The following is a 24,117-nucleotide window of genomic DNA, read 5'->3' as shown; positions in this document are numbered from 1 at the left end:
GGGTGCTTTAAATCTCAATAGTTTTCATAGTCAAATGAGCGTGGCTTTTTGAGTGAAAAATAAGTGTTCAATTTGCCTTGATTCTGTAAATAAAAATCTCGCATTTTCTCCCAATCATTTTTAAAAGTTAATTTGAGCTGTTTTTTCAGTTAATTTTTTAATTTATTTTAGCCTATTTTTTTTACATATATTTAGAGCTGCGTAGATTTTTTACTTTTTTAACGTGTAGCTATATTGATAGCCAGCTAGGCTAACTTGTCGTTTGATTGATTGATTGATTGATTGATTGATTGATTGATTTTAACAAAAACAAATTTATCATCAAAACTCTTTCGTCAAAATGTGCTTTATAGGTGGCTGTCAATTTACTTGATTTTCACAGTTTTGTGTGCTGAAAAGTGATATTAAACTTGTTTCATATTTTTAAAAAAGGTGCCTGTAAATCAAATCATTGCAGAGTAAAATAAAGTCAGTGCTATATCTCCGTAATTTGTGGTAACTTATCTATGAATTCAACTTTATTCGTCTATACACATATCCAACAATATCGTATGTATATATAATTAGCGCTATTTTGTGCATTTTTCCTTTGATCTTTTTTTGTGATAATTTTCATATCATGCTTCTCGCTTGATATGGAAAAATTATTGCTAGAAACTAAGGAGGCCACGTGGCGTTGTTAACGAAATTGACATTGAAATTGACAACGTCGTCATAGGTAAAATAGCGATAAAAAGATTATCATTGGTCATCTCAACTCGATTGCTTTTCTCACTTTCGCTGTTCCAGCTCAAGCGAGAAAATCAATCTCGTTGAGATAATCAACGATAATCTATAAGTACCCATGTTTCAACTAAAGAAGCCTGATTTGGCCGTGTGAAAATAGACGTATTTACACTTGTATGCAAATTTGTCCGCCATCACATAACATCACACAGGTTCCCGTAAACTTTGACTTCATAATTCAAAATATTTGACGTCACAACTAAAAAGTGATTGTTGCTTGACGTCAAAAGGTTATTCAGAGGTGATATAAGGTCATTCGGAGGCAAAATACAGCTAAATACCAAAAGTGTAAAGATATTAATATCCATGAATTATCTAGATAAATTAAATCGCAAAAAGTTAAACATGTGATGACAAACAAACTATCTTCTAAATTCAGTGTTATATTGAATTTCCTTTTATGTACGTAGCATAATTCTAAATATTTTTGGTACTATAGATATACCAGAACAAATATCCGTCTTCAGATCCAATCCATTTAGTATTGTGTCCAACGTAGTTTCACGAGAATTTACGAGAGGATTTTCCAGAATGACGCCATATGCAAGGATATCACAATGTGAATGTCACGACTTTTTGTAGAATTAGAACTTATTTGCTGTATTTAATCGAAACATGTAAGTATCTTTCACACTATAGACTCAATCTCATCTGATTAATTAGAATGGCGTGTCATGATAGATTGTAAGTGGTGAACCTTTTTGATTCTTTTGACTTGGCATCATGACATGGATAACAAAAGTAACAACATGCCTTTGGCTTTCAAATGATTTCTAGCAATACGATGTAAACTGTACTGCCTAAGTTAAAGAATAAACAAGAGAAGGGTGTAAAAATTTAAATCAAGAAACTAATGAAACAATCATCATAAAGAATATAGCCAAAACCTATTCGGCTGTTGTGTTTATAGAGGGGTCTCATTTAGGGTTCTGATCCAGGATCCCGCTTACTGTTTTGTCAGATTCCTGTATCCCTCTAAAACTATGTAAGAAAGCAATTCCCGTTTTTTTTGTAAGTTTTCTGCGTCCCACTGTCCCACTAGACTTCATTTCATGGTTTCATCATCATCATGGCACAATAACAGGTCAGGAATAACCACCAATTGGTGTATTATACCTCAATTGACGTATAATCCACCAATTGAGGTATATTGGTATAGACCAATTGATGTATAATGCAAGTTTTTTGTAATTAAATGCTAGTGTGAGATAGGAGCATGATTTTGCAATTGCAACCTATTTCCTGACCCTTATTGAGTCCTCTGAAAGTTTCAGTTTTGTCAAGGCCTGTTGCATCACTTGAGAATGCATGTGTACAACAATTCTTTTGTGGGAACATTTGTGCTATTGACCATGATTGACTTTTTATAATGAAAGTTAAGTATTAACAAAGAGCTCCATTCACCTGTGGAGTTGTACTCATGACTGCAGACAGTCATGATGTCCATTGACAGGTGATTGCAGGTAAATTTGCCAATCAAGAATTGACAAGATAACAATAGAAGAAACTTCAAATGTAATTATTGATTAAATGCAATATGTTATGTTACAATACTAAACTAGGAATACTAAACTACAAAATATCTGACGCCACTATACATATATAGCTATGGAAAATTGATTTGATAATTGTATGCGTCTAAAGTTCAAGCAGCCGAGTCAGCCTTCATTAGTGATAATTAAGGTGTATCTGACCTTAACCTGTCAGGCTTTAAAAAAAATCGGCAATCCCGCATTATGCTAATACCCCAATGAGACCCACTATAGAGGGGGGCAGGACCAAATGACACTGTTATGCAAGACCAAAAATACAATCTAGTGAGAGATTTTGTAAATTTTGCAGAGGAAAATTTGAAAATGAGATACATTTCTAGGTTGAATGTCCGCATTGTAACAAAATTTAATCTAAATATAAAATTAATGATATTAATTCAAATAATTTGGATGAAAATTTTACCAAAATGTTAAATCCTATGTCTGGAAAAAAATTATCTATTTGTATGTATATTGAAAAAGTTCTTCATTTGAGAGAACACCATACCGTTAAATCTGACAGATAATAATCTTTTTCAGTAGTTTGTGCAAATTCACATACATCTTATATAGGTTATTGTGTGTTTAAAGTAAATTTATGAAAATTTAGACTACTTGGACTAGAACACAGGACCTCTGTATAACAAAGGCAGTGTGTTAACTGACTGAGCTAAAAAAAATACTTCTTTAGCTCAACAGCTAACGGCTGACTCTAAGTATCTAACATGTTTTAAGGGAAGTAATTCCATCTCAAACATATTTTATTGTCACTAGTCAGTAAAAAGTATCTCTGCTTAAGCTATATATTGTCAACTTTGGTACCACTATTAAACAGTGATGTTGAATTGATAGAGTTCAGGGCTTTCTGGTTGGTAGCTGTCTCCATATGTTTTGTCAAGTCAATAGGCATTGTTAGCTTTGCAAGAAATGTAGTAACCATGGTCTTGACCCTTGGCACTTGACATGCACCATTTGAAATCAGATCTCAAGGCAGATAAGCTCGGATAGAAAAGAAGCCATAGATATCATATTTGAGTTCACTTTGAGGTTCAGTAAGGCCAAATAAAATAATATGTGTGTTTCCTGTTTCATCTTTGAAAAAAATAGGGTAGGTAGGTAGGGATTTTTTTTTATTTTACCATTTTTTTTTACATTGAGTCTATGGGAGAGAAATCCTGACTTTAACAGTGCTTATTGAAAAATGACCAAAAAAACCTTAGGGTAGGCTATTTCTAAGCTTAAAATATAGGGTAGGTAGGGAAACAGGAAACACACATGCTTTTTTATTTGGCCTAACATAACTGTTCAATGTTTTCAATAGCATCAACTTAATCCATTGTCAATATTTCACTTTTAATCATCCAGATTGTCCACTGAAAATTTTTCGAGATTCAAATTTTCAAATAGCAGAAGATTTAAAATTTAAAGGGAGGGGCAGAAGAGGGTCTGAAAAACTTGAAGATTTTGGCTCCTGTCAGACGCATCATGTGTATGATGCATTATTTTATGTTTTAAAAAAAAAAATAATCGGTCAACTTTACTTTTCAAGCTCCGCTAAGGTGTGGCCTTACTTTAAAGATTATAATTCAAGAAAATTTCTCGTCTGAACAAGCCAACTTTTACAAATTAAAAGTTGTTTATAAAAATTTATATCTCATAGATGATGGTAAATTACGTTTTTTTGGTAATCAGTTATACTGCATGTTGCTATCAATAACATGGGGAAACGCCTTTCATTGCAGGGAATACAACACATTTTTGTACACACATTTAGCAATTGGAGTTATAATTTTACAATACATATATAGTATACGTTTAGATACAAAGTGAAAACTATCGTGACGTGCGCCACTTGGGTGCTTACATTTGTCACTCTATGTGTTATTTCTGGTCGAAATGTGCAATTGGTGCATTGCGCTTGACCTTCTGAATCACTTCATTGGAACTAAGCTGTCATTGTGAGGGTTCTCCCTTGTTATTTCAAAAATGAAACATGAAAATGCATCAATCCATTACCATCAGCAGTCACGTCTCAGTCATTACAGCTGAACAGACGTGCTGGGCCAACTCTTCTTTACCCGCTATCTTCGATGAGGGTTTACAGATAGATGATCAACGACTTACTACTTAAGATGACAGAAACCAATCCAAGCCGTACAGATAGACGTAGAAGTTGGTGTACCCGCGTTAACATGCACTCCAAAACCATTGTATCATGGGGAGTATTATGCCGATTAACATCCGAGGGCTGTATCCTAGGTGTTGGGTGATACGACCCTCATTTCACTGCCTCACATCTTTGGTCCTGATAACGCTTCCTGTCATCTTTAAAACTCCGTCCACGATTCATCTAGGTTAGCGGGCTGCCAAGCTGACCAAACTGGCCCTGAAAGCAGCCGTTGTGAAGAATTAAGATTCAAAATAGTAAACAAACCAAATCTACTCACCAAAACCAAGATGGCAGCCCCCATTTGGCGTTCTTTGCTACCTGTTCCTGACCCATGGCAGAAAATATTTTAACGCTCATCAATTGCCTTCCGGCACCGAGCTGACCATGCGAGGGCTGTATAGCCAGTTAAGGTTGTTCAACACTTCCATTTGTTGTTTGAAAATGCAGTTTCCTGTTGATCAATCAATATAGCTACTGTTACTTAAAAGAGAACATTAAGTTCAATAAAAAAAACAATTCAATTTTAAAACTCTTAAAACACATAGCCTATGTACATGAAAATCACATCAAGTTCTTAAATATTTTGAATACAATTCAGAATTGTCATGATTGTTTGTATATTAAATGTATAATTTCTCGCTACATTGAAGACCTGTTGGTGACCTTCTGCTGTTGTGTTTTGTTTTTTTTTTTTTTTATTTTGGTCGGGTTGTTGTCTCTTTGACACATTCCCCATTTCCATTCTCAATTTTATAATCCATTTTATTTTCAATGTTTAACCTTATGTTACAATGTAGCTACCTAAGGCAGTGTTGTTACATGTACAAAAAAATGTAGTATGTAATAAGTAAATTTGTACGATGAAACAGCATGTTAAGGAAGTTAGTATTTAGATCATTGATAATTTGTATGCAATGTGATATGTCACAATTTAAAGATTTCTGTTTCTCAAATAACATTCTATTTCATATCATAATTTTTTTCAGATTTTTCATTTGAAGCTGTAACCCACTTCCATCATGGCTTGTATTCATTACAAGTTTAAGAATAGTTTGGACTTTGATTCCATCACGTTTGATGGCTTACATATTTCTGTAAAGGATCTGAAGGAATCCATCATGCACAGGAAGAAGTTAAATGATACAGATATGGATTTACTCATCATAAATGCATTGAATGCTAAAGGTGTGTATGATCATTTTGTTATTTCAACTCATGACCATGTTTGCTGTCTAACTTCCATGACTGGACCATTTTGACAGATAATTTAATTCACTAATTGAACATGTTGAATTTAGAGAAATTTGACATTTGTTAAGGGTTTCCTGATATACATGTACATGATGTTATAGTAAGACTATATAGCTACCCCTCAAGTTTTTATTAGGATTTCTTGGGGGAAAAAAATTAACCTAACAGAATTATAAAATAAAGGGAAAGGAAAAAAATATGTGCACAAATTATTTTGGTTTTAATTTTACTAATTTAGATTGATCTCTTCATTCTCACATTTGAAGTTACATCAGTTAACTTTAGATCTATTGAAACTAAATTACCTCTTTTGGTGTTTATGTTTAGACCAAATCAAGATAAATTCAAAGAATTTCCATTGGGCTTAGATTGATCTGGAGTGAACTGATCTAGTTTAAATAGATCTAAGTGTGAACAAGGTCTTCTATAAAATTGCAAAGTAGTATCAAATGTTGGTATGGAACCTTTATGGCCCAAAATATTACACCACTGTACTTCTTCAGAATCTTAGAGTACTGTAAATTCAGAAATTATTGTGTGCATTTATTGTTATGATTTTGTCATTTTATACTTAAAAATGCTATTTTTAATTTTATGATTTTGAGAAAAATCTTGTTTAATTCATATCAAACATTTCGAAATGCGAGTTTAAATTATTGCGGTCACATTTTTTGCAATAACAAAAAACTCACAATAATTTATGAATTTACTGTATTGACATCTCTTTTTGACACTGATAGGGAGAAGTGTTGTGATTTATACACAATGCTTATTACTGCAAAACACAGACATTGACAGATCAAGTTTTAATTTTGGTGGAGTAATGCCCCTTTACAAACGAAAATGTTAACTTTAGCTTGCTTGACTAAATGTTAGGAAACTTATACACAATGCTTATTACCACAAAACATAGATATAATTTAAATTTCAGTTGCCTCATATCTACAGTCCTAGAGTAAAGCCCCTTTACAAATGGAAAAATTGCTGAATTTTTCAGTTCTGTTCTCTAACTTAATTTTTCCTCAATAAAATGTTGTTAAATGTATACACAATGCCTTACTTTTACAGTCCTTCAGTCATGTTACATGTAAATGTATGTGAAGGCATCATCTGTGCTTATTTTCCATATATATATACGTATATATATATTAGAAAATAGCAAATAATCCTCTTGTTTCTAATGTAAATTCATTCAACTTTTCAGCATACAAAGATGAAGATGAAATGATTCCAAAGAATGCCTCTGTGATTGTAGCCAGGATACCCAAATCTGATGCTCCCAAATCAAAAGGACCTAAAACTTTGTAAGTATAGCTTGTGTGTTAAAATTCTTGTCTGTTACACTTCCAAAACTTCACAATTCAGTATTTTGAAAGCTTGAATTCACTTCACTAAAGTAGTTTTCTCCATTATGTCTTCATTTTTTTGAAAAAAGTAAAAATAATGTTAAGTGGAAAAGGAAAAAAAAACACTTTTGATTTAGCAATTTCTACTCATCATTAGACTTTGACTATTCTAGGCCTATTGTGTCAATTTAAACTTCTGCAGGGGATATTTTGATACTTTTCAAATAAGAAATTACATCAGGAAATTGTATATTATAATTTTTAAAAATACTTGTCGCTAAAATTTGGTATTGTTTTTCAACACTTATGTTATAAATATTATTCATAAAACTTTGTGTATAAAATAAGTTTTGTTATGTATATGATGCTTATAAATAAGAACTTTTGTGGTTCAATATATAGACATTAATTTTTTTTTGGTTTTATTTTGCAGGAAGGCCTATATAGAAGATCCAAAGCCAGTATGTTATTTATTTTTATAGTGGTATAGTATTGGGGTTAAATAAGGGCTTACAAGAGGGTTACAGTATTATGTTATGATGTTTGATTGTATTGTTTAATATAAATCATGTACAATTACTTTTCAGATATATATGTTGTTTGTTATGATAGATATCTGTTAAGAATTACTTGTGTTTTGATATAAATACAATGTTTAATTATGTAAACATTATCCAATCATATTATTCACAATGACATATTTGTATGAAGGGATATAAACAGTATGTACACTTAATTGCATTTTAAATTTACTGTGACAAACTTGATAATATACCAATCTGCTTTCTATCCCCATGATATAGAATATATAAATAAGAAGGTGTTTATGATTGCCAATGAAACATCTCTCCATCATAGACCAAATGATGAAAAAAAAGTATGTCCTAGGTTTTTTTTTATAACAAATTCGTCCCCATTTTAGTCTTTGCAGTGTTAATTGATTCAACTTATATTTGAAGTCTTTTTATTGATATTTTATTCCAAATATGTTATTACACATGTGTTGCACATAATGACAAATACATGAAATTTAGTTTAAACTTTGTCCTCATCATAAAGCCAGTAGTTTTGATATTGTGCAAAATATTAATAAACTACCTAATTTCATTTATTTAAATATTTCATGGTTGTAAATATGCATTGATTTATTAAATTTGAACATGTTGACTATGGTATGTGCTATCTGACTGCACATCAGTCACTTAAAAAGATCTGTTGTGTATTAAAATTCATTGTTCAGATTAATCTGGAACAAAAGACAAATAATCATGAATGAATGAAGTTTGTTTAACATCAGTACTGTAAATTCAGAAATTATTGCGAAAATTGTGACAGAGTTGTAAATGGAATAATTTAAACTCGCATATTGAAATATTTATATGAATTAAACCAGATTTTCTCAAAATCTTAAAATTTTAAATCGCTTTTAAGTCTAAAATGACAAAATCGCAATAATAAGTGAACGCAATAATTTCTGAATTTACAGTATTTTAATGTATATTTTGGCAAACTGCTACTATGCAAATCAATGTTATGTACATTTCTCATTAAATGTCAATTTACCATATTATATTTGTATTTTAATAACCAGTATGTATGTTTATTGACTTTTAACCTATGTTATAATTCCTGGCAGTACTTATTGTATATCTGTTGGATTATTCCCCCTTAATTAGCAAAATTCCCTTTCATTAGCTATTTATACATTTTAAAAAGAGGATAGCATGGTAGTTTAAACGAAACAAGAAAATCAACTTCGTTTTTCCCAGGAATTATTTAAATCTGCAGATAATTGTTTTTAGACCAGCATTAAAAAAGGAAATCTTTGCAATAAGGCAGTTTGAACTTTTCAATTATCATATCCTTACAAGTAAAATTACATTTAAAGGTGATATATTTTGTATTAGTACATTTTCTGTCAATTAATTTTGAAATTTTTGGGAGTAAAATATTGATTGCTGTTATGTTTATGATAATCTACAGATTTTTTAAAAAAAATTATGTTAACATCAGAAATAGCAGTCTTCCAAAATAAATTCCTAATTTCCAATTTCTACTAATATTTAGATATCTGTATATCATTGACTGTTGTTAGCTTATGTTGTCACAAATCAGGAGTACTCTTTAAGAGGCAGCTATGTGTGATTTTGTTACATTTTATATTTAATATCGTTTTAATGATTATTATGTTTTTTCCATATACAATTGTTATATCTTTTTTACGAAGATACTTTTTGAGGTTTAATCCTCAATTTATTTACCAATGTTATTTTTTTGTTACACTGTCTTGGAAATACTATTTTGATAATAAAAGTAGACGATTGAAGAATAAGTATTGTTCATTGGAGTTAAAATTTAACTGGGAACCAATTATTATCCTTTCACATCTATTTTTTTTATATTGTGGAATATTTGGTTTTGAATATACATTAAGTGTAGTTCTGTTGTTCATCATGTTCACACAGACTTGACTCCAATCATTGGATTTCCAGTTTTCTTATTGAAGGTCAGTGGTATTCTGCAGGCACTCTGGCTTCTTCCACCAATAAAAATTGGTCGCTATGAAAGCCCAAAAGCGGTCCTTAAAAGTGGTGTTAAAACACTCAAAAATCAAAATCAAATCACAAAGATTCAGTTGTTTTGTTAGCAATAAGAAAATACATTTGATATCCCAAGTTGATATACTATCTTCCATAGGTGTTAATTATATCCCCTAGGCCTACTAAATATAAAAATTACGAGATATGAATGCCATTGAGACAACAACCATTAAAGGACTACAGAAAAAGATTGAGCCATTACCAGTCACCGTAAAGCCTACAACAATGAGCTACACCCATAGTTAGCTTTGAAATCTTTATAAGAGATTGTTTGTTTGTATGTGCATGTGTCCAGCATCCTACCGGGTCTTACATTTGTCAAACATGCTACTTCGATTTGATTATAAGTTCAAGATCTATGTTTAGTTCTTGCATACACAGGTGACACTGTCTTTATTGCAAACATGTTATTCTTGTGTAGATATATATTAAAAGGAAACATTCTTACCTTTATATTATGTGTCTGATAGTTGACAAAATTGTTTTAATACTACAAAAATAATAGAAACATATATGAGTGTTTCTCTGTATGTTAAACTGAAGTTATGATGAATACAATGTATTTGTAAATTGAAAATTCATGGAAAACTGATATGTATGCTGACTTCATAGAATCATATATAAACTATTTAATTATAAGACATTTGATAAATAAATGGACTCCAGAACTGTGACAACCATGTGATGAACTTTATAAACATTATCCATGAACTGACTTGATCAGTAATATGAACATTACGTGATGTGGTGCTAAATGAACTTTACATAATATGGTTTTCGATGAACTTTATTAGCTGGAGATAATATGGACTTCCTATTGCTGGTTTGGTGGACTACAATATGAGGATATCATTTATCTACAATGATCTTGATATCTGTCAAAATAAAAAATACACCAGTATCTCTCTTTGTTTCATTGTTGGTGTGTATGATTGTGTGTGAGAGTGCAGAATTATGCTCTGTCCAGAAACTACAACAACATTGAGCAGAGAAGAAGGCATAGAACAACTATACACAGAACCAGAGCTAATACTGTAATGTTGTTTTCAAACTTATTTTGGGTGACTTGTCAAGAACAAGGTAGGGAACTAATAATTGTCCTTTTAACTGTTTCAGAGTGCATAAAAAAATGATGTAATTAATTCTTTAATATTCATGTTAGTCTTGAATCTTGTTCTTTATATATATAGAAAAAAACAAGAAGGAGTTTTTATGTTGAATCTTGCACATGGTACACTTCAGAATGTATCAAATGACAAGATGGTTTCTATCATTACAGAACAAAATACAAGTTTATCTTTTCAATACATCAGGAAATATTGCTCAGAGAAAATCAGCATTTTGATCATTCTTTAAACTACTCCCAGGTGATGGAATGTCTTTATCATTTTTCACAACTTTATTTTAGAATTTTCAGTTTCAATACGGTCCTTCCACTCTGTATTGAATTAAGCCTTACAACTGATTTTAACATTACTGATTAGACTTGTGTAGACCTGACTACGTGACTATCATATGTAAATACAGACCTGGTATCAATACTGAGTTTCTACATTCATTATTTGATTAATGTGGTAGGTTTCTTTTTATCAATTATATATTGGAAGGGTGTATACTCTATGAAAGTTATGAAAATGTTATTTCTCAAAATTTACACATTGATCTGAATTGCCAACCTCCATTATTCCTATAAATTGACGGAAACTCGTTATGTTTCAAGTGTTTTCTGAAGGTTAATGGGTAAAAGCACCTATCGATTTGATTTAACAGTACTTCAGAATTCAAATATATTCAATCATATCAATATAATATGGTCATTTACATCTATCATTATTTGTCCTGAACATGCATGAAATATTTGCCACTGGATCAATCAATCAGTTACCACTACTCACAATAATGATATATTTTTCTAAAAATATCTTTCCCGTTTCAATTGGTACACCAAAAAGAAGGAACTCTTGTTTCATAAAAAGGCCATGGTTCTTAATAAGTGTTTCTATACTTACAGACATAAAAGTATGCGACAAATATGAAATGGCATATGACTAATTACCATAAGATACTTCATGTATCGTCATACCAATACATATGTCAATTATTAAGACCTGTTCAATTGTTGATTTTAAAGAAAGTTTTTGTGGATAGAACTCTATCTTTTGACATACAAGTAGATATGGTGTTCTTGATAATATTAATAAAGTTGAAACAATCTTACAGTTTAAACTACACACATTTACCCCATTATGGTAATTTGTAAGACTTCCAATATTTATGCCCTGCTGCTAATGGGGCATTAAGTTTTCCCCTTGTCAGTTGTGTCTGTCTTTCCTTTATGTCCCCAAAATTGGGTTCAGTTCTCTAACTTAAGTGTGCCTCAACCAATGTTATAAAACTTAACGCAATGCATAGATCAAATTTAAATTTGGTTGGAGTCATTTTTACAGGTCTAGAGTTTTACGCTCTCAAATGGAAAAAAATGCGATACTTTTAACCACAAAACTTAAATCAGTTTTGAGTTTAGGTGGCCTCACTTTAATTGTTCCTGAGCTGTGTCCCTTTGTGACAATACACACAAAAGGGAACATCATCTCTTTCATGGACACCTCCATTTTTGTCTCCTGAGAACACTTTAACGAGGGACATAAAAATACGGTGATCAATGATGCGCCAACATGGTCATCTGCAATCCATCTTTTTTCTACATCAGGCGTACAGATTACATTAAACAATTAATGTTTACTAACTCCTGGTACCCTGCACCTGTTGTGAGCAAAAAGTTTCAAATGTTTGTTCTAATTACTGATTATATCACAGTTCAATTAAAAGAACTTTGCATTAAAGTCATGGTAAATCATTCATAAACAAATTCAGCTAAAATCACCTGTTAAGCTCAATGTTAATAAAAACTGCAGAGTAAAAACATTATTTGTTCCTTGTATGAAAATTTAAAGTTGATACTCCCTTTCAATAAGGAGAAAATCTTGTCAAGCCTCACATCTCTCATATTCTAAAGCTCTGACAAAGAACTTTATATTTTCATACACTGCATGAATAATGTGTATTTTTGGAAAGTAAGCTGAGTCCCAGACTTCCAATTTTTATGCCCCACCTACAAAAGTATAGGAGCATTATGTTTTCTGGTCTGTGCGTTCATTTGTCCGCCTGTTCGTCCATTTGTTCGTTCGTCTGTCCAGTTTCAGGTTGAAGTTTTTGGTCGAGGTAGTTTTTGATGAAGTTGAAGTCCAATCAACCTGAAACTTAGTATATATGTTCCTTATAGTATGATTTCGAATTTTAATGTCAAATTAGAGTTCTGACCCCAGTTTCACGGTCCACTGAACATAGAAAATGATAATGCGAGTGGTGCATACGTGTACTGGGGACACATTTTTGTTTGGCATGTTTTGTATCAGAAGTTGGACCTTCATTATGGCTATCTGACATTTGAAGTTTTAATTATAAGTCTTTACAAACTTATCCTCAATATTTTTTGTATTTCTGTCCGTAGACTATGAGCTGTAAAACAGCCTGACAAACATATGACTAGCTAAAAGTCTGAAGTCGTTAATAGAAGATGATTGAAACAAATAATCATAACCATATACACTGGTTGGAAATCAGACTCAAATATATCATAAGTTGCCAGATAAATCATCATTATTACTGCTTCTAGTAACTACAGCCATGTATCACCCAGAAGTACTCTTGATTTTATTGATTATGTGAATCCTATTTTAGTGTGAGTTACATATGTTTGTTGAATACTGTAAAATCAGAAATTATTCAAGCGTATATTAATTGCAAGTTTTGAAGAACGGACAAAAAATCGAGCATATATATGACATGTATCTGTTATAAGAACTTGAGCTTTAATTATTGCATTACTCATCCATTTCATAACATTTATTTGCAGTATTAGAAACCTCAATAATTTCTAAATTTACTGTAACCATTAATAATGCTTGTTACCAAAAGATTCTCAAACCAAATTCATAAGTTATTTGAGAGCATCAAAACCAAAAAGGCCTAAGACTTTAGTTTTAGTAATATAAAACATTAATGGAAAGAAAGAATAGTCATTCCAAAAGTTGTTCTTATTCACATCTGTCCCTAATGACATTGAAGGTAGGATGCATGTTTTATGAATAAAAGGAGTTGAAGGTTATACATCAATGAGCCAGCAATCAAGCATAGGACATACAGAGGGAAAAATTGAGAGTTAAAATGGTAGATAGTTAAGACATTTTGAATGCATGTCCAATCTGTTTGTTCTTCACAGTTTGTTGGTGAACTTTGGATAATTTGTTGAAAAAGTGAAAAGACTGAAAATTGCATCCTATCAGTTTACAGTTTAAAGGTAATAAAATTTAAGGGATTCACTAATGAAACTTTGATAGTGAGCAAAAATTATATATGCTGATCAGTCCATTTTATCATTTGATTTTCAAGATATGTTAAGTGATTTAAAACATATGAGATCATCCATTTGTAGACTTTATACAAAGATGTATATGAATTATGCTAATCAGCTAAAAATTCCTTCATGGAAAATACTTTCATTGAAGCTTAGTTTCCTGGAATCACATTTTAATTATATCTTTAAAAATCTAACCAGTCTAAAATTAACTTGAAAGGCAAATGTATAATCTTTATTTCTGAAATGGTGAAGTTCTTCTGACAATTTGCTAACAGTTTCCTTGCTCTAACCCAAGAACATGCATAAAATATTTGCCACTTGACATTATGCAAGCAACAATCAATTAATCCTTGATAGATTGGAATATAGCCATTCATGTGGCTTCTGTACAATAACTCATGAACTTTTTAACCAAATCTGTTCAAATTTAGAAATTTTGTTATGTCAAGTTTCATATTAAACAAGAACTATCTTTAAAAAAGATATCCGACATATTTAAATTTGAGTATATGTGTAAAACTATCAATTATGTTTTCTCTGTTTGTGCTCAGTATTCTCAGTCCTCGTATCTTTCTGTTTACATTCACCAAAACCCCGCCGAAATCACACATGCGTAGGGGCGTTCTTAAAGTCATGTACGTTCGAACAACAAAGTTTACTTCAAAAATTATATAATTGTCCCGAAAAATCAGCTGTCATGGATGCAAAGAGCTATTGGAGAAACAATTATTTTAATAAAAATATAAATCTTTGTAAGATCTAGTTCAAATATTTATAGTTTTTCACTTGCTTTCCATCACGATATTATTAACGAGACGTTCTTTCAAACACAACCAAATCACCCACCATGACAGCATTTTGTCCAATCACAGAAAGGATTTTCAAACATGTGTATTCTGCTGCCATAGTTAAGCGTCCTTAAGTTCAAAGGGCACAAACCGAAACTATACAGACTACGTCGAAAAAATTTCCTTCTTGACATTCATTAGATATGATCCTTGATTGGCTTTGAAAAAGCGGGCCCAGAATATGGCAAATCAACCTAACCTTAAAGTGTCATACATAGGAATAAATCAATTTCATTCTTACTGACTACACTTTTAAGTTAAATAACAGTTACCTTCAAAATACAGAAAATTCAGTTTTCTGTCTATTTGATAGCTCATTTAGTCTTGCTTTGAAAATTATGTTGAAACATAGGGATGCTAATCAGGCAACAGTATCAAAAACTATTTGTATAAAAAAATATATGTCTAATACCTGGTATTCAGAAGTTGTCTGTCATATGCCCTTTGTCTTTGTCCTCATGGTTCATTGACTTATTTAAAAAAAAAATGTCTCAATTATTATGATTAATGGGATAACTATCTTTGGTATATGTGAAAGCCTGCTTGTCTGGCAGACATTGTTCGAATGACCTTGTCCTTATGACATCAATGTTCAAGGTTAAATTTTACTATTCAAGTCCATATATGGAATAATTGTAAAGTGTACATTTCTGACTGACCTTGATAAAATTTTAATGGATAATTGATCAATGTCAAGCTTTTGTGTTTAGATCTGTATCATAGAAAATATATAAGCAATAGATCAACTGTGTTTATAAAATAATTAAAAAGCAAACATGTCTGTTTCATCTCACCTTGACCTTTGTAAATGAATCTAAGGAAGTTTTTTCAGTTTTATGGTTTGGTCTGTTTCTCCAGTACAATAAGCAAAATAGGTCAATTAAATTTGGTTTTTGGAATTACTGTAAGGTGTGCATGTGACATTTACAAGATTTGAATGGTTGTCTTTTCCTGAGATAATATGATCTATAGGTCAAATATAATTGTATACTGAATCAAAGCCTTATAAACATGTAGTCTAGCATGGTTCCATTGCCCTCATTTTCTTTATGGTTTCTCAATCACTGTCAAGCTTTGTAACTACAGGTAGGTCTATTTCTCAGATAAGTAATAGGTGTTCACTTCACGTTCAAGATTACAAATTCAGAGAAGCAGTCTTTCTTGACACGAAAACAAAACTGTCTTGAGTATAAAAGTCTATCAAACTTGTCTGTTATCAAACACTTTGTTTTCTTTCAAGCACTTATGTTCTCCAATTAGAATAGTATTTGCTTAAATGCATGTTGTTCCTTGTTATAATAATAGAAAATCCAGATCTAAACTTGTCTATTTTAAAAAAAGAAAATTATCCAAGTACAGATGTCAATTTACACAGACATAGATTTAGAGAATTGAAATGATTTTGTCAGACAGTTCCTGATGTAGTCAAATGTCTATTGTATTCAGCCTTGATACAGAAGAAGTTATGGTTGAAAACATGTACAGTTAAATGTATGATAAAGAGCCTTGCAGAAATGACTGGTAAACAAATTTATCAATTTAAGAATTATACAAAAAAAAAAATACAACAGTAAGTTTATTTGATCGCTCAAAGTTTTCCTTTGTATATTGTTCTTTGACAAGTCACCTGAAAGTAGAGCGAGAGAGAGAGAGGAGATGATGTTAATTGTCCTATTGTGTGTTATATGAAAGTTGATTTTTAGGAGGCAGGGTTTTTATAATTTATTTAAATGCTTTTGATTGTCTTTTATAAAAAGGGACCGCAAGTGAAGTTACCAGATCCAGTCATTAACAAGGACAACCTTGCAGAGGTGGGTTTACTTTTATAAAATTTCATAAATGCAGAAGGATACTTTATGAATACTTAAAATAAGATCATGTTGACTTTGAGAAAAGAGGAACAGACATATATTGTTAATTGTGACAAGGAAAGTCAATCATTGATATGCAAGATGTAAATTAATATTTTATATAGACATTTTTTTTTATTAGAAATATTCTCTGAAGTTACTTCTATAGATCCCACATGTACTTAATGGTTTGTAAATCATAGATCCATAGTGACAACATAAAATCTGAAGGAAATTTCTTTTATTTTGTGTTAATTAAACATTATAAATATGGAGGATGCGTCAAAGAGACAACAACCCTACTGAAAGCAGAAAACAGCCCAAGGCCACAAAAGGTTCTTAGCCAATAGTCGGAAATAGTAGTTCAAAGATCATACTTATGCCTCATTACAATTTGTGGCTTTGCAATCTTATATCTTGTTCAGCAACCTAAAAAAAATAATGGCTACAATTTTGAAACATTATCTTTTTTTTCATATAGATTTTCCTGCAGATTTAAGAAAAAATAGTTTTATGAAATGTATTTCCATGCACCAAACATGTAAATTTGTTGTAGATTGCTGATTTGGTGACAGCAGTAGGATCTGAAGAGGACAAGATTAAAGCCATGATGTCGCAGTCCACTAAAGACTTTGATCCAGCCAAGTAGGACTTCTTAAAATACGCATTGCCATAAGATTTCTCTGTATAATGTGTACCTCATTAAGCCATAGAACACCTTAGATTCAAAATTTTTGAAGAAAATGTCAATAACGACTTAGATCTGATATATCAAACACTTTCTTAAGATACTAGGCGTAAAAATTTATACTCCTTGGAGCTTATTGGTCTACATTAGACTCATTAGGTTTGCGCAAATTAAAACATTTAGAATGCCAAATAGGAATTTGAAGAGCATTAACCAAAAAAAGGTTCAAAATGTTACATCAAAAGAAAGATTTAACATAGTGTAATTTATAACTTAACCAAATTGGAAATATTTTGAAATACTGTATGTTCTTCAGAGAAAAGTGATCATGTAAAATTTTACTTATTATTTCAGTTATCAGAAGAAGCTGCCCATAGGAACACCATCACCATCCTATATATGTTTTAAATGTAACAAGCCTGGACATTTCATCCACAACTGTCCAAATGCTGCTGCAAACACGGTTAGTTTTATATTCAACAAACCAATACAGGGCATGCATAGCTACTTTAATGGTATCATTGGTATAGTAAACTTCTGCTGAAGTCTGCATACAAACCCATAGAAAATGTGTCAATTGTTGAATATTTCATTTCATGGTTCACCTGTACCAATGAAATCCACAAAAATTGGTATCCAACGGATAATAATGAATCCACAGTATAGTGAAATATTCATTCCAAAAGCTATACAGTGTTAAAACACAACTAGTCCCGGAACTAATGCTGATGTTGATACAGTAGATAGTCAAGATTATATAAGATAAATAACACACTGAAAAATCTCCATTGTATTCTTTGATAAAGATTTCAAATCTCACCATGATAGTCAACAATTTATCTGTTTTAGAATCGAATGGTCTGTGTATTCAAATAATTATATTGCAAAAGTAAATTGCCTTATAGTAATTGTTTAAATATGGAACACATGTACATTATTCTCTCAAAAAATCATTTGTTTTGTTATTTTGTCATCAGTGGCAAAATATAAAAATATTTTATACTTATATATACTTTACAACAAAAGTTTCTTAAATTTCAGGAAACAACTGGTTCCCCAAAAACAACAGAAGTAAATGATATTAGAATGAAGAGACCAACAGGAATTCCTCATACTTTCCTTACGGTTGCTAAGAAATCAGAACCAGGAGCTATGTCACTTGGAGGGGGCAGATTTGCTGTGCCTACTATAGATCAGTATGTATTTTGTGAAAGGATTGTGTAGTGTTGTAAACTCGTCAATGTTTCTGTACCATAATAACAAGATGTGGTATCATTACCCATGAGAAAACTCTCCACTAGAGATGAAATGATGTAGAATTTAGCAGCTATAAGTCACAGCCTTCAACATTGAGCTAAAAAGATCATGCATATTGCAAGCTATAAAAGGTCCGGAAATGATGAATTTAAAATCAATCAAAAATGAAACAAATAGCGTCTTTGACTCAGTGAAACTTTTTTATTTCAATAAGTTGAGAACTATTCTACCATTGCTTTTCAAATTTAAACATGTTACTGCTGTCAGTGTGTCTGAAGTTATTACAATTCTCACATGCACAATGACTTCCTCAACCAATTAAAAAGGTTGATTTTTTAATGAATTTAAACCATACATGTATAGAAAAAATAATATAAAATGTTCATTTCTATTACAGGCAAGCATTTAAGAAAGGAAAGAAAGAGAGACCCCCATTTTTACCAGCTCTACCAGAAGAGAAGAGAGAGGATGTGTCAGTACCTTCAGAACTAACATGTTTATTATGTAAAGATCTATTAACAGATGCTGTAGTTATACCATGTTGTGGAAATAGTTACTGTGATGAATGTAAGTGTATTTTTACTAAAAAACAATGAATTTGATTTAACAATGGATATTTGAAAAAAAAAGAGATATAACTGTCAGGCCTGTAGCCAGGAATTTCCAAGGGGGGTTCATTGGACTCACAAACTTGATTTTAACAGTCACAATTCGAACAAAACATTGACTTTAACAGTGCTTATTTGTTTTCAAGGGGGGTATGACTGGATTCATTTATTTTCGTGAGTCTCAATTTTTGTGGATTAGGGAAAACTTACATGTTTTTTTATATTAAATTTTGTGGTTTTGCCAAAGTCTGTATCCTAGTTTATAGGAAATTTGTCCTTCGTTGTACATTTAATTTTGTGGTTCACCTTTACCCATGAAACCCAAGAAAATTGGTATCCGATGAATAAAAATGAATCCTTAGTAGTTAGAACACAGTCATAAATTTTAAAAAGACAAAGCACATAAATCATCTTATTATTTATATAAAGGATTATACTTTAAATGTGGAATATTTGAAATTGAAGGAAAATTGAACTTTGCATTTGGTTATACATTTTGTAGTTCATTACTTTTTTATAAAAAAAAATAATTGATACTTTTAAAAATATTATCTGGAAATCAAAATTGTGTGTAATAGGTGAATCATCTGAAACTAAGACCAACTTATACATTGCACACTTCTAAGCATGGTATAAAAATAATAGGATCTTTAAAAAAAAGATTGATCTTGGCTTCATAAATTTTGAGCTCAATGTTACTAACATTATGGATTGTTTTTAAGTTTTATAAAGTGTTTTAAATTACACTAATTACAGCTATGTACAGCATCTTCCCATTTTAGAATTTCTTCACAAGATTGAAGAGTTTATGGTCAGAAATCATGATTTTCAAACTGTCCTATTTTACTTTTTCATTACAGGTATAAGAAATCATTTAGTAGAGGATGATGATCACAAATGTCCCACCTGCCATGAGGAAAATGTCTCGCCTGATAAATTAATTATCAACAAGTCATTACGAGTCTCAGTAAATAACTTTAAGAATGAAACATTGTATCAGAAACCAGAAAAGCAGAGGTCTCCCTCACCCCCTCCGCCACCCCCACCAAGAATAACACCTACGACCAGTACCCCAATAGAAGTTACATCATCTCCACTAAGGTTAGATACAGGGTAAGTATTCTAAAATATAACCATGTTAAAACAGATTTTGTTTGTTACCATAAATACATGAGGTTTTGGCAACGGTTTAACATATAAGGGAATTGATTTATTGCATTACTTTTAATTTATTTTCATAAAATTACATAAATAAAAATTTGTAAAGCCTTACCAATTATGAAAATGTAAATGCTGCTGAAAATGTTGTACATGTAAAAACAAATGGGAGAAATTATTAGATGAAAGTTTTGAGAATGTCATTTTTTTTAGTTTTATATAATAAATCCCTAAGTGTTTTCAATAACAGATCATTTCTATATTTAACTTAAATCATTATATAAAAATGCTGGAATTACTGTTATTTAAGATGTTTGAAAGCTGAATGCTAAATTATTAGAATCATTGTCAAATGACTTTTGTTTTATCACACTAAAGAAATCCTAGCTGCATATTACATTTATGATTTAAAATTTTCAGTAAAACAATAGATTTAACAGCTGAACCTGAACCAGAAACACCTGTCTTAGACGAGAATCAAGCTATAGAGGAAATGGGAAAGGTAAGAAAAAATAACAGCAAAAATTTACGAGTTAACAACAACTTATAGCCATGTATCAAAAGAACTGATAATTTTCTTGACATTAATTCAAAATATTCTCTAATGATCCAAACAGCCTACATATCTAAACGAGGTAGATGTAAGCAACTTTAGGTTACCATACGGCTTTTAACAATCAGAAGAACCATACTGTATAAAAAGCTATAGAGAGCCTATACATGACAAAAGGTGAAACAATTCATGAAAACCAATGGCCTGATCAATGGTCTAATTTTACAGCCGATTGCAATGAGTGTGTAGGTAAAGGTAAAGGTAATACCTTTGGTTAGATTACTCGCTAGCTAAACTGTAAAGTCATTATAAATAAGGTTTACTATCCTCCTTTAAGAGTAGACTGGTCTGACAGATAACCAATCTATTTGTCTGTAGGACTAGACTACTTTGAAATAATGGCAGTATACCTTTCCTCATAATGACTTCACAGTTCAGCTAGAAAGCAATCTAACCAAAGATATTAGCTTTACCTACACACTCAATACAATCAGCTGTAATTAATCTCTAACGGCTACATACTATATTGGAAATAAATATTACATGAACATACTGATGAAATTTTTATACAAACACTGTCAATTGTTGACTTATAATGAAAAGACAACCGTTTATTTATGAGGATTATAAACATACATTCATCTGAATGACAATCATAGCGGGCTTTAATATGTGTAAAGTTAGCAAGTTAGAATAAATACTGAATAAGTCTATGAATATATATTTAATTTGCAAAGTCAAATTTTGATTTTATAGTAAAGGTATTAGTCACACTTAAAACTTATTATTTAGAAATATGATAAGTATTGACAACTCAGTAGGAAAAGCTAGACTTTCATTCTCAAATATTTTAAAGATAATGTTAAATTGTTACTTTTCCCAATCTGAAAAAAAACAACCACAAATATCCCAGTAAAAATGGAAAAAAATGTGAAATGGAAAGGTACATAGATAAAAGGTAAATAGATTGTTATCTAATAAAATAGCACCTATTGTAAGCCATAGATAAAAAAAAATAAAACTATTAGGAGTCAATACTAGATTAAAAGAAGTGTGGAAAATTACTTTCTAACCATGTGTATGTTGTTTCAGGGCATTGCTGTTTTGAGTGGAAGAAAGGCTGTTACTGCAGGTATGCTTTAGTCTCAATGAGAAATAGATCTATTAAAACGGTAGCACATTTTAATTCAAATCATAATGCAATAATTGTTTGAAATGTATTAAAAGTGGAATATTCTTCCCAATTTATCTCTGCTAAACAAACCAAATGAATTATATAAAGGAATAGGCATTGATTTGAACAGTTTAAAACATGAACATATAATGACAGTAATACATATTAAGCTAAAGTTGTTGGTAATTGTCTTACTCAAGATCATAGATAGTAACTTTTGAACTAAGGTGTCAAACAAAGGCAGTGTTGCTACACATCATGTCAGCCAAGTTAGGACATGAACTTTCATCTCAAATAAAATGTAAACAGCTTGAGAAATTTTCTATCAGTTGGTATATAGAAACAAGAAGATGTGGTATGAGTGCCAATGAGACAATTTTCCATCCAAGTCGCAAACAATTTGTAATAGTAAACCATTATAAGTCAAAGTACTGTCTTCAACATGGATCCTTGGCTCACACCAAACAGCAAGCTATAAAGGGTCCCAAAAAATAGTTATGGTAGTTTACAACCAAAATTTCTTCCATTATGATGATGTTTTACTATATCAAGTAATCATTGTTAAAATTTATTATCAGTGGACTTTTCTTTCGGATTTAAAAGCAGTCATAGAAAATATGAAATTTATGATCTAGAACAACTTCAATCATGCAAAGAAGGTTTTGTAGAAACAACCTTTAGTACAGATGTCTTCTAATTTCTTATGTGCTTATGTCTAATTACATAATTGTATGATTATGTTTATATTTCAGATCAAGACCAGACTTCTGCAACAAACAGGTATCGATTAAAATTTCTAGAGGAAGGAAAAATGAAACAAGACTCAGTCAAAATTAATTAAATTTCTTATTGTATGATTAAAAAAGAAGATGTGGTATTGATTGCCAATGAGACAACTCTTCACAAGAGATCAACTGACACAGAAATGAACAACTATAGGTCAGCCTTCAACAATGAGTAAAGCCCATGTGTATGAGAATAGTTTGCATAGATGTAGTGGATGTATTGTTAAGCTTAATTAATATTGATACTGAAAAAGACCAGTATTTATTTTATTATATTTAATGAATACTTAGCCAAAAGGGAAATCAACAATCTAATCTGTATAAAAAAACTAGAAAAGAGAAACACTTATGAACCACATCAACAAAGGACAACTACTGAACATCAGACAATATGCTAATTATACAATGAATATGTACAACTTACTCTTAGTCTCTAGTATCCTGGTTGAAATAACATACATTTGTATTGCTGTTTTTCATTCATGCACCTTCAACACCTTCAGGAATGAAGACATTACATTCCACCGAAAATATACAACCCAAACAGTAATGATTTATAGTTTTCTCAATTTGTTTGATTATTGTATATTTTAAATTATTGAATTTATATATTTAAATGTATAACTAATGTTTGATTGTTTTCCTTATACAGAGTAGCTGAGTCTAAGTCTTCAGTAGAGAATTACGTAGCTCCAGTACAAGTACCTATACCATCTTTAGGAGCATACAGACCATCCATGCCACCTGGTAGGTGTTTATCATACTACACCAATATTGGTTGTGGCCACCTCCATTATATTTGAGTATAAAGAAGTTCAATTGGAAAATATTTATTTTCTCATTTCTTATTGGTTGAGTGTGAAATTTAAAAGGAAACTAATCTTCAGGTCTTTTCACCAAATGATTGCAATAAAAGTGATAGTGTCCTACATTTACAAAATTTGCTTCATTTTTCCAATTTAAGCAATCATTCTTAATTGGACATGGACATTTTATAAAGAGGTAACATTTTCAGTATGATTAGAAATTAGATAAAAGGACACAATGACAAAATTTGATGGAATTTTAAGAGTCTGCAATGAAATGCAGAG

General features: G+C 31.0%; 1 protein-coding gene across 1 annotated transcript in view; it reads left to right on the top strand.

Annotated features, from left to right (window-relative positions):
• The first annotated feature begins 1,250 nt into the window (after positions 1–1,250).
• LOC134726692 (E3 ubiquitin-protein ligase RBBP6-like) overlaps positions 1,251–24,117 on the top strand; it is a 34,634-nt gene continuing 11,767 nt past the window's right edge. Inside the window, exons 1-14 of the mRNA XM_063591107.1 lie at positions 1,251–1,403; positions 5,475–5,673; positions 6,944–7,043; positions 7,519–7,546; positions 16,711–16,764; positions 17,360–17,448; positions 17,846–17,954; positions 18,533–18,687; positions 19,146–19,315; positions 20,217–20,469; positions 20,935–21,016; positions 22,160–22,199; positions 22,994–23,021; positions 23,679–23,773. Coding sequence (XP_063447177.1) covers positions 5,508–5,673; positions 6,944–7,043; positions 7,519–7,546; positions 16,711–16,764; positions 17,360–17,448; positions 17,846–17,954; positions 18,533–18,687; positions 19,146–19,315; positions 20,217–20,469; positions 20,935–21,016; positions 22,160–22,199; positions 22,994–23,021; positions 23,679–23,773 — 1,369 coding nt within the window. The 5' untranslated portion in view covers positions 1,251–1,403; positions 5,475–5,507. The remainder of the gene's footprint in view (positions 1,404–5,474; positions 5,674–6,943; positions 7,044–7,518; positions 7,547–16,710; positions 16,765–17,359; positions 17,449–17,845; positions 17,955–18,532; positions 18,688–19,145; positions 19,316–20,216; positions 20,470–20,934; positions 21,017–22,159; positions 22,200–22,993; positions 23,022–23,678; positions 23,774–24,117) is intronic.

This window comes from Mytilus trossulus, chromosome 7 (assembly GCF_036588685.1).
Source record: "Mytilus trossulus isolate FHL-02 chromosome 7, PNRI_Mtr1.1.1.hap1, whole genome shotgun sequence".
Lineage (NCBI taxonomy): Eukaryota > Metazoa > Mollusca > Bivalvia > Mytilida > Mytilidae > Mytilus > Mytilus trossulus.
The sequence above is the reverse complement of the archived record's forward strand: the minus strand, read 5'-3'. Positions and strand labels throughout refer to the sequence as shown.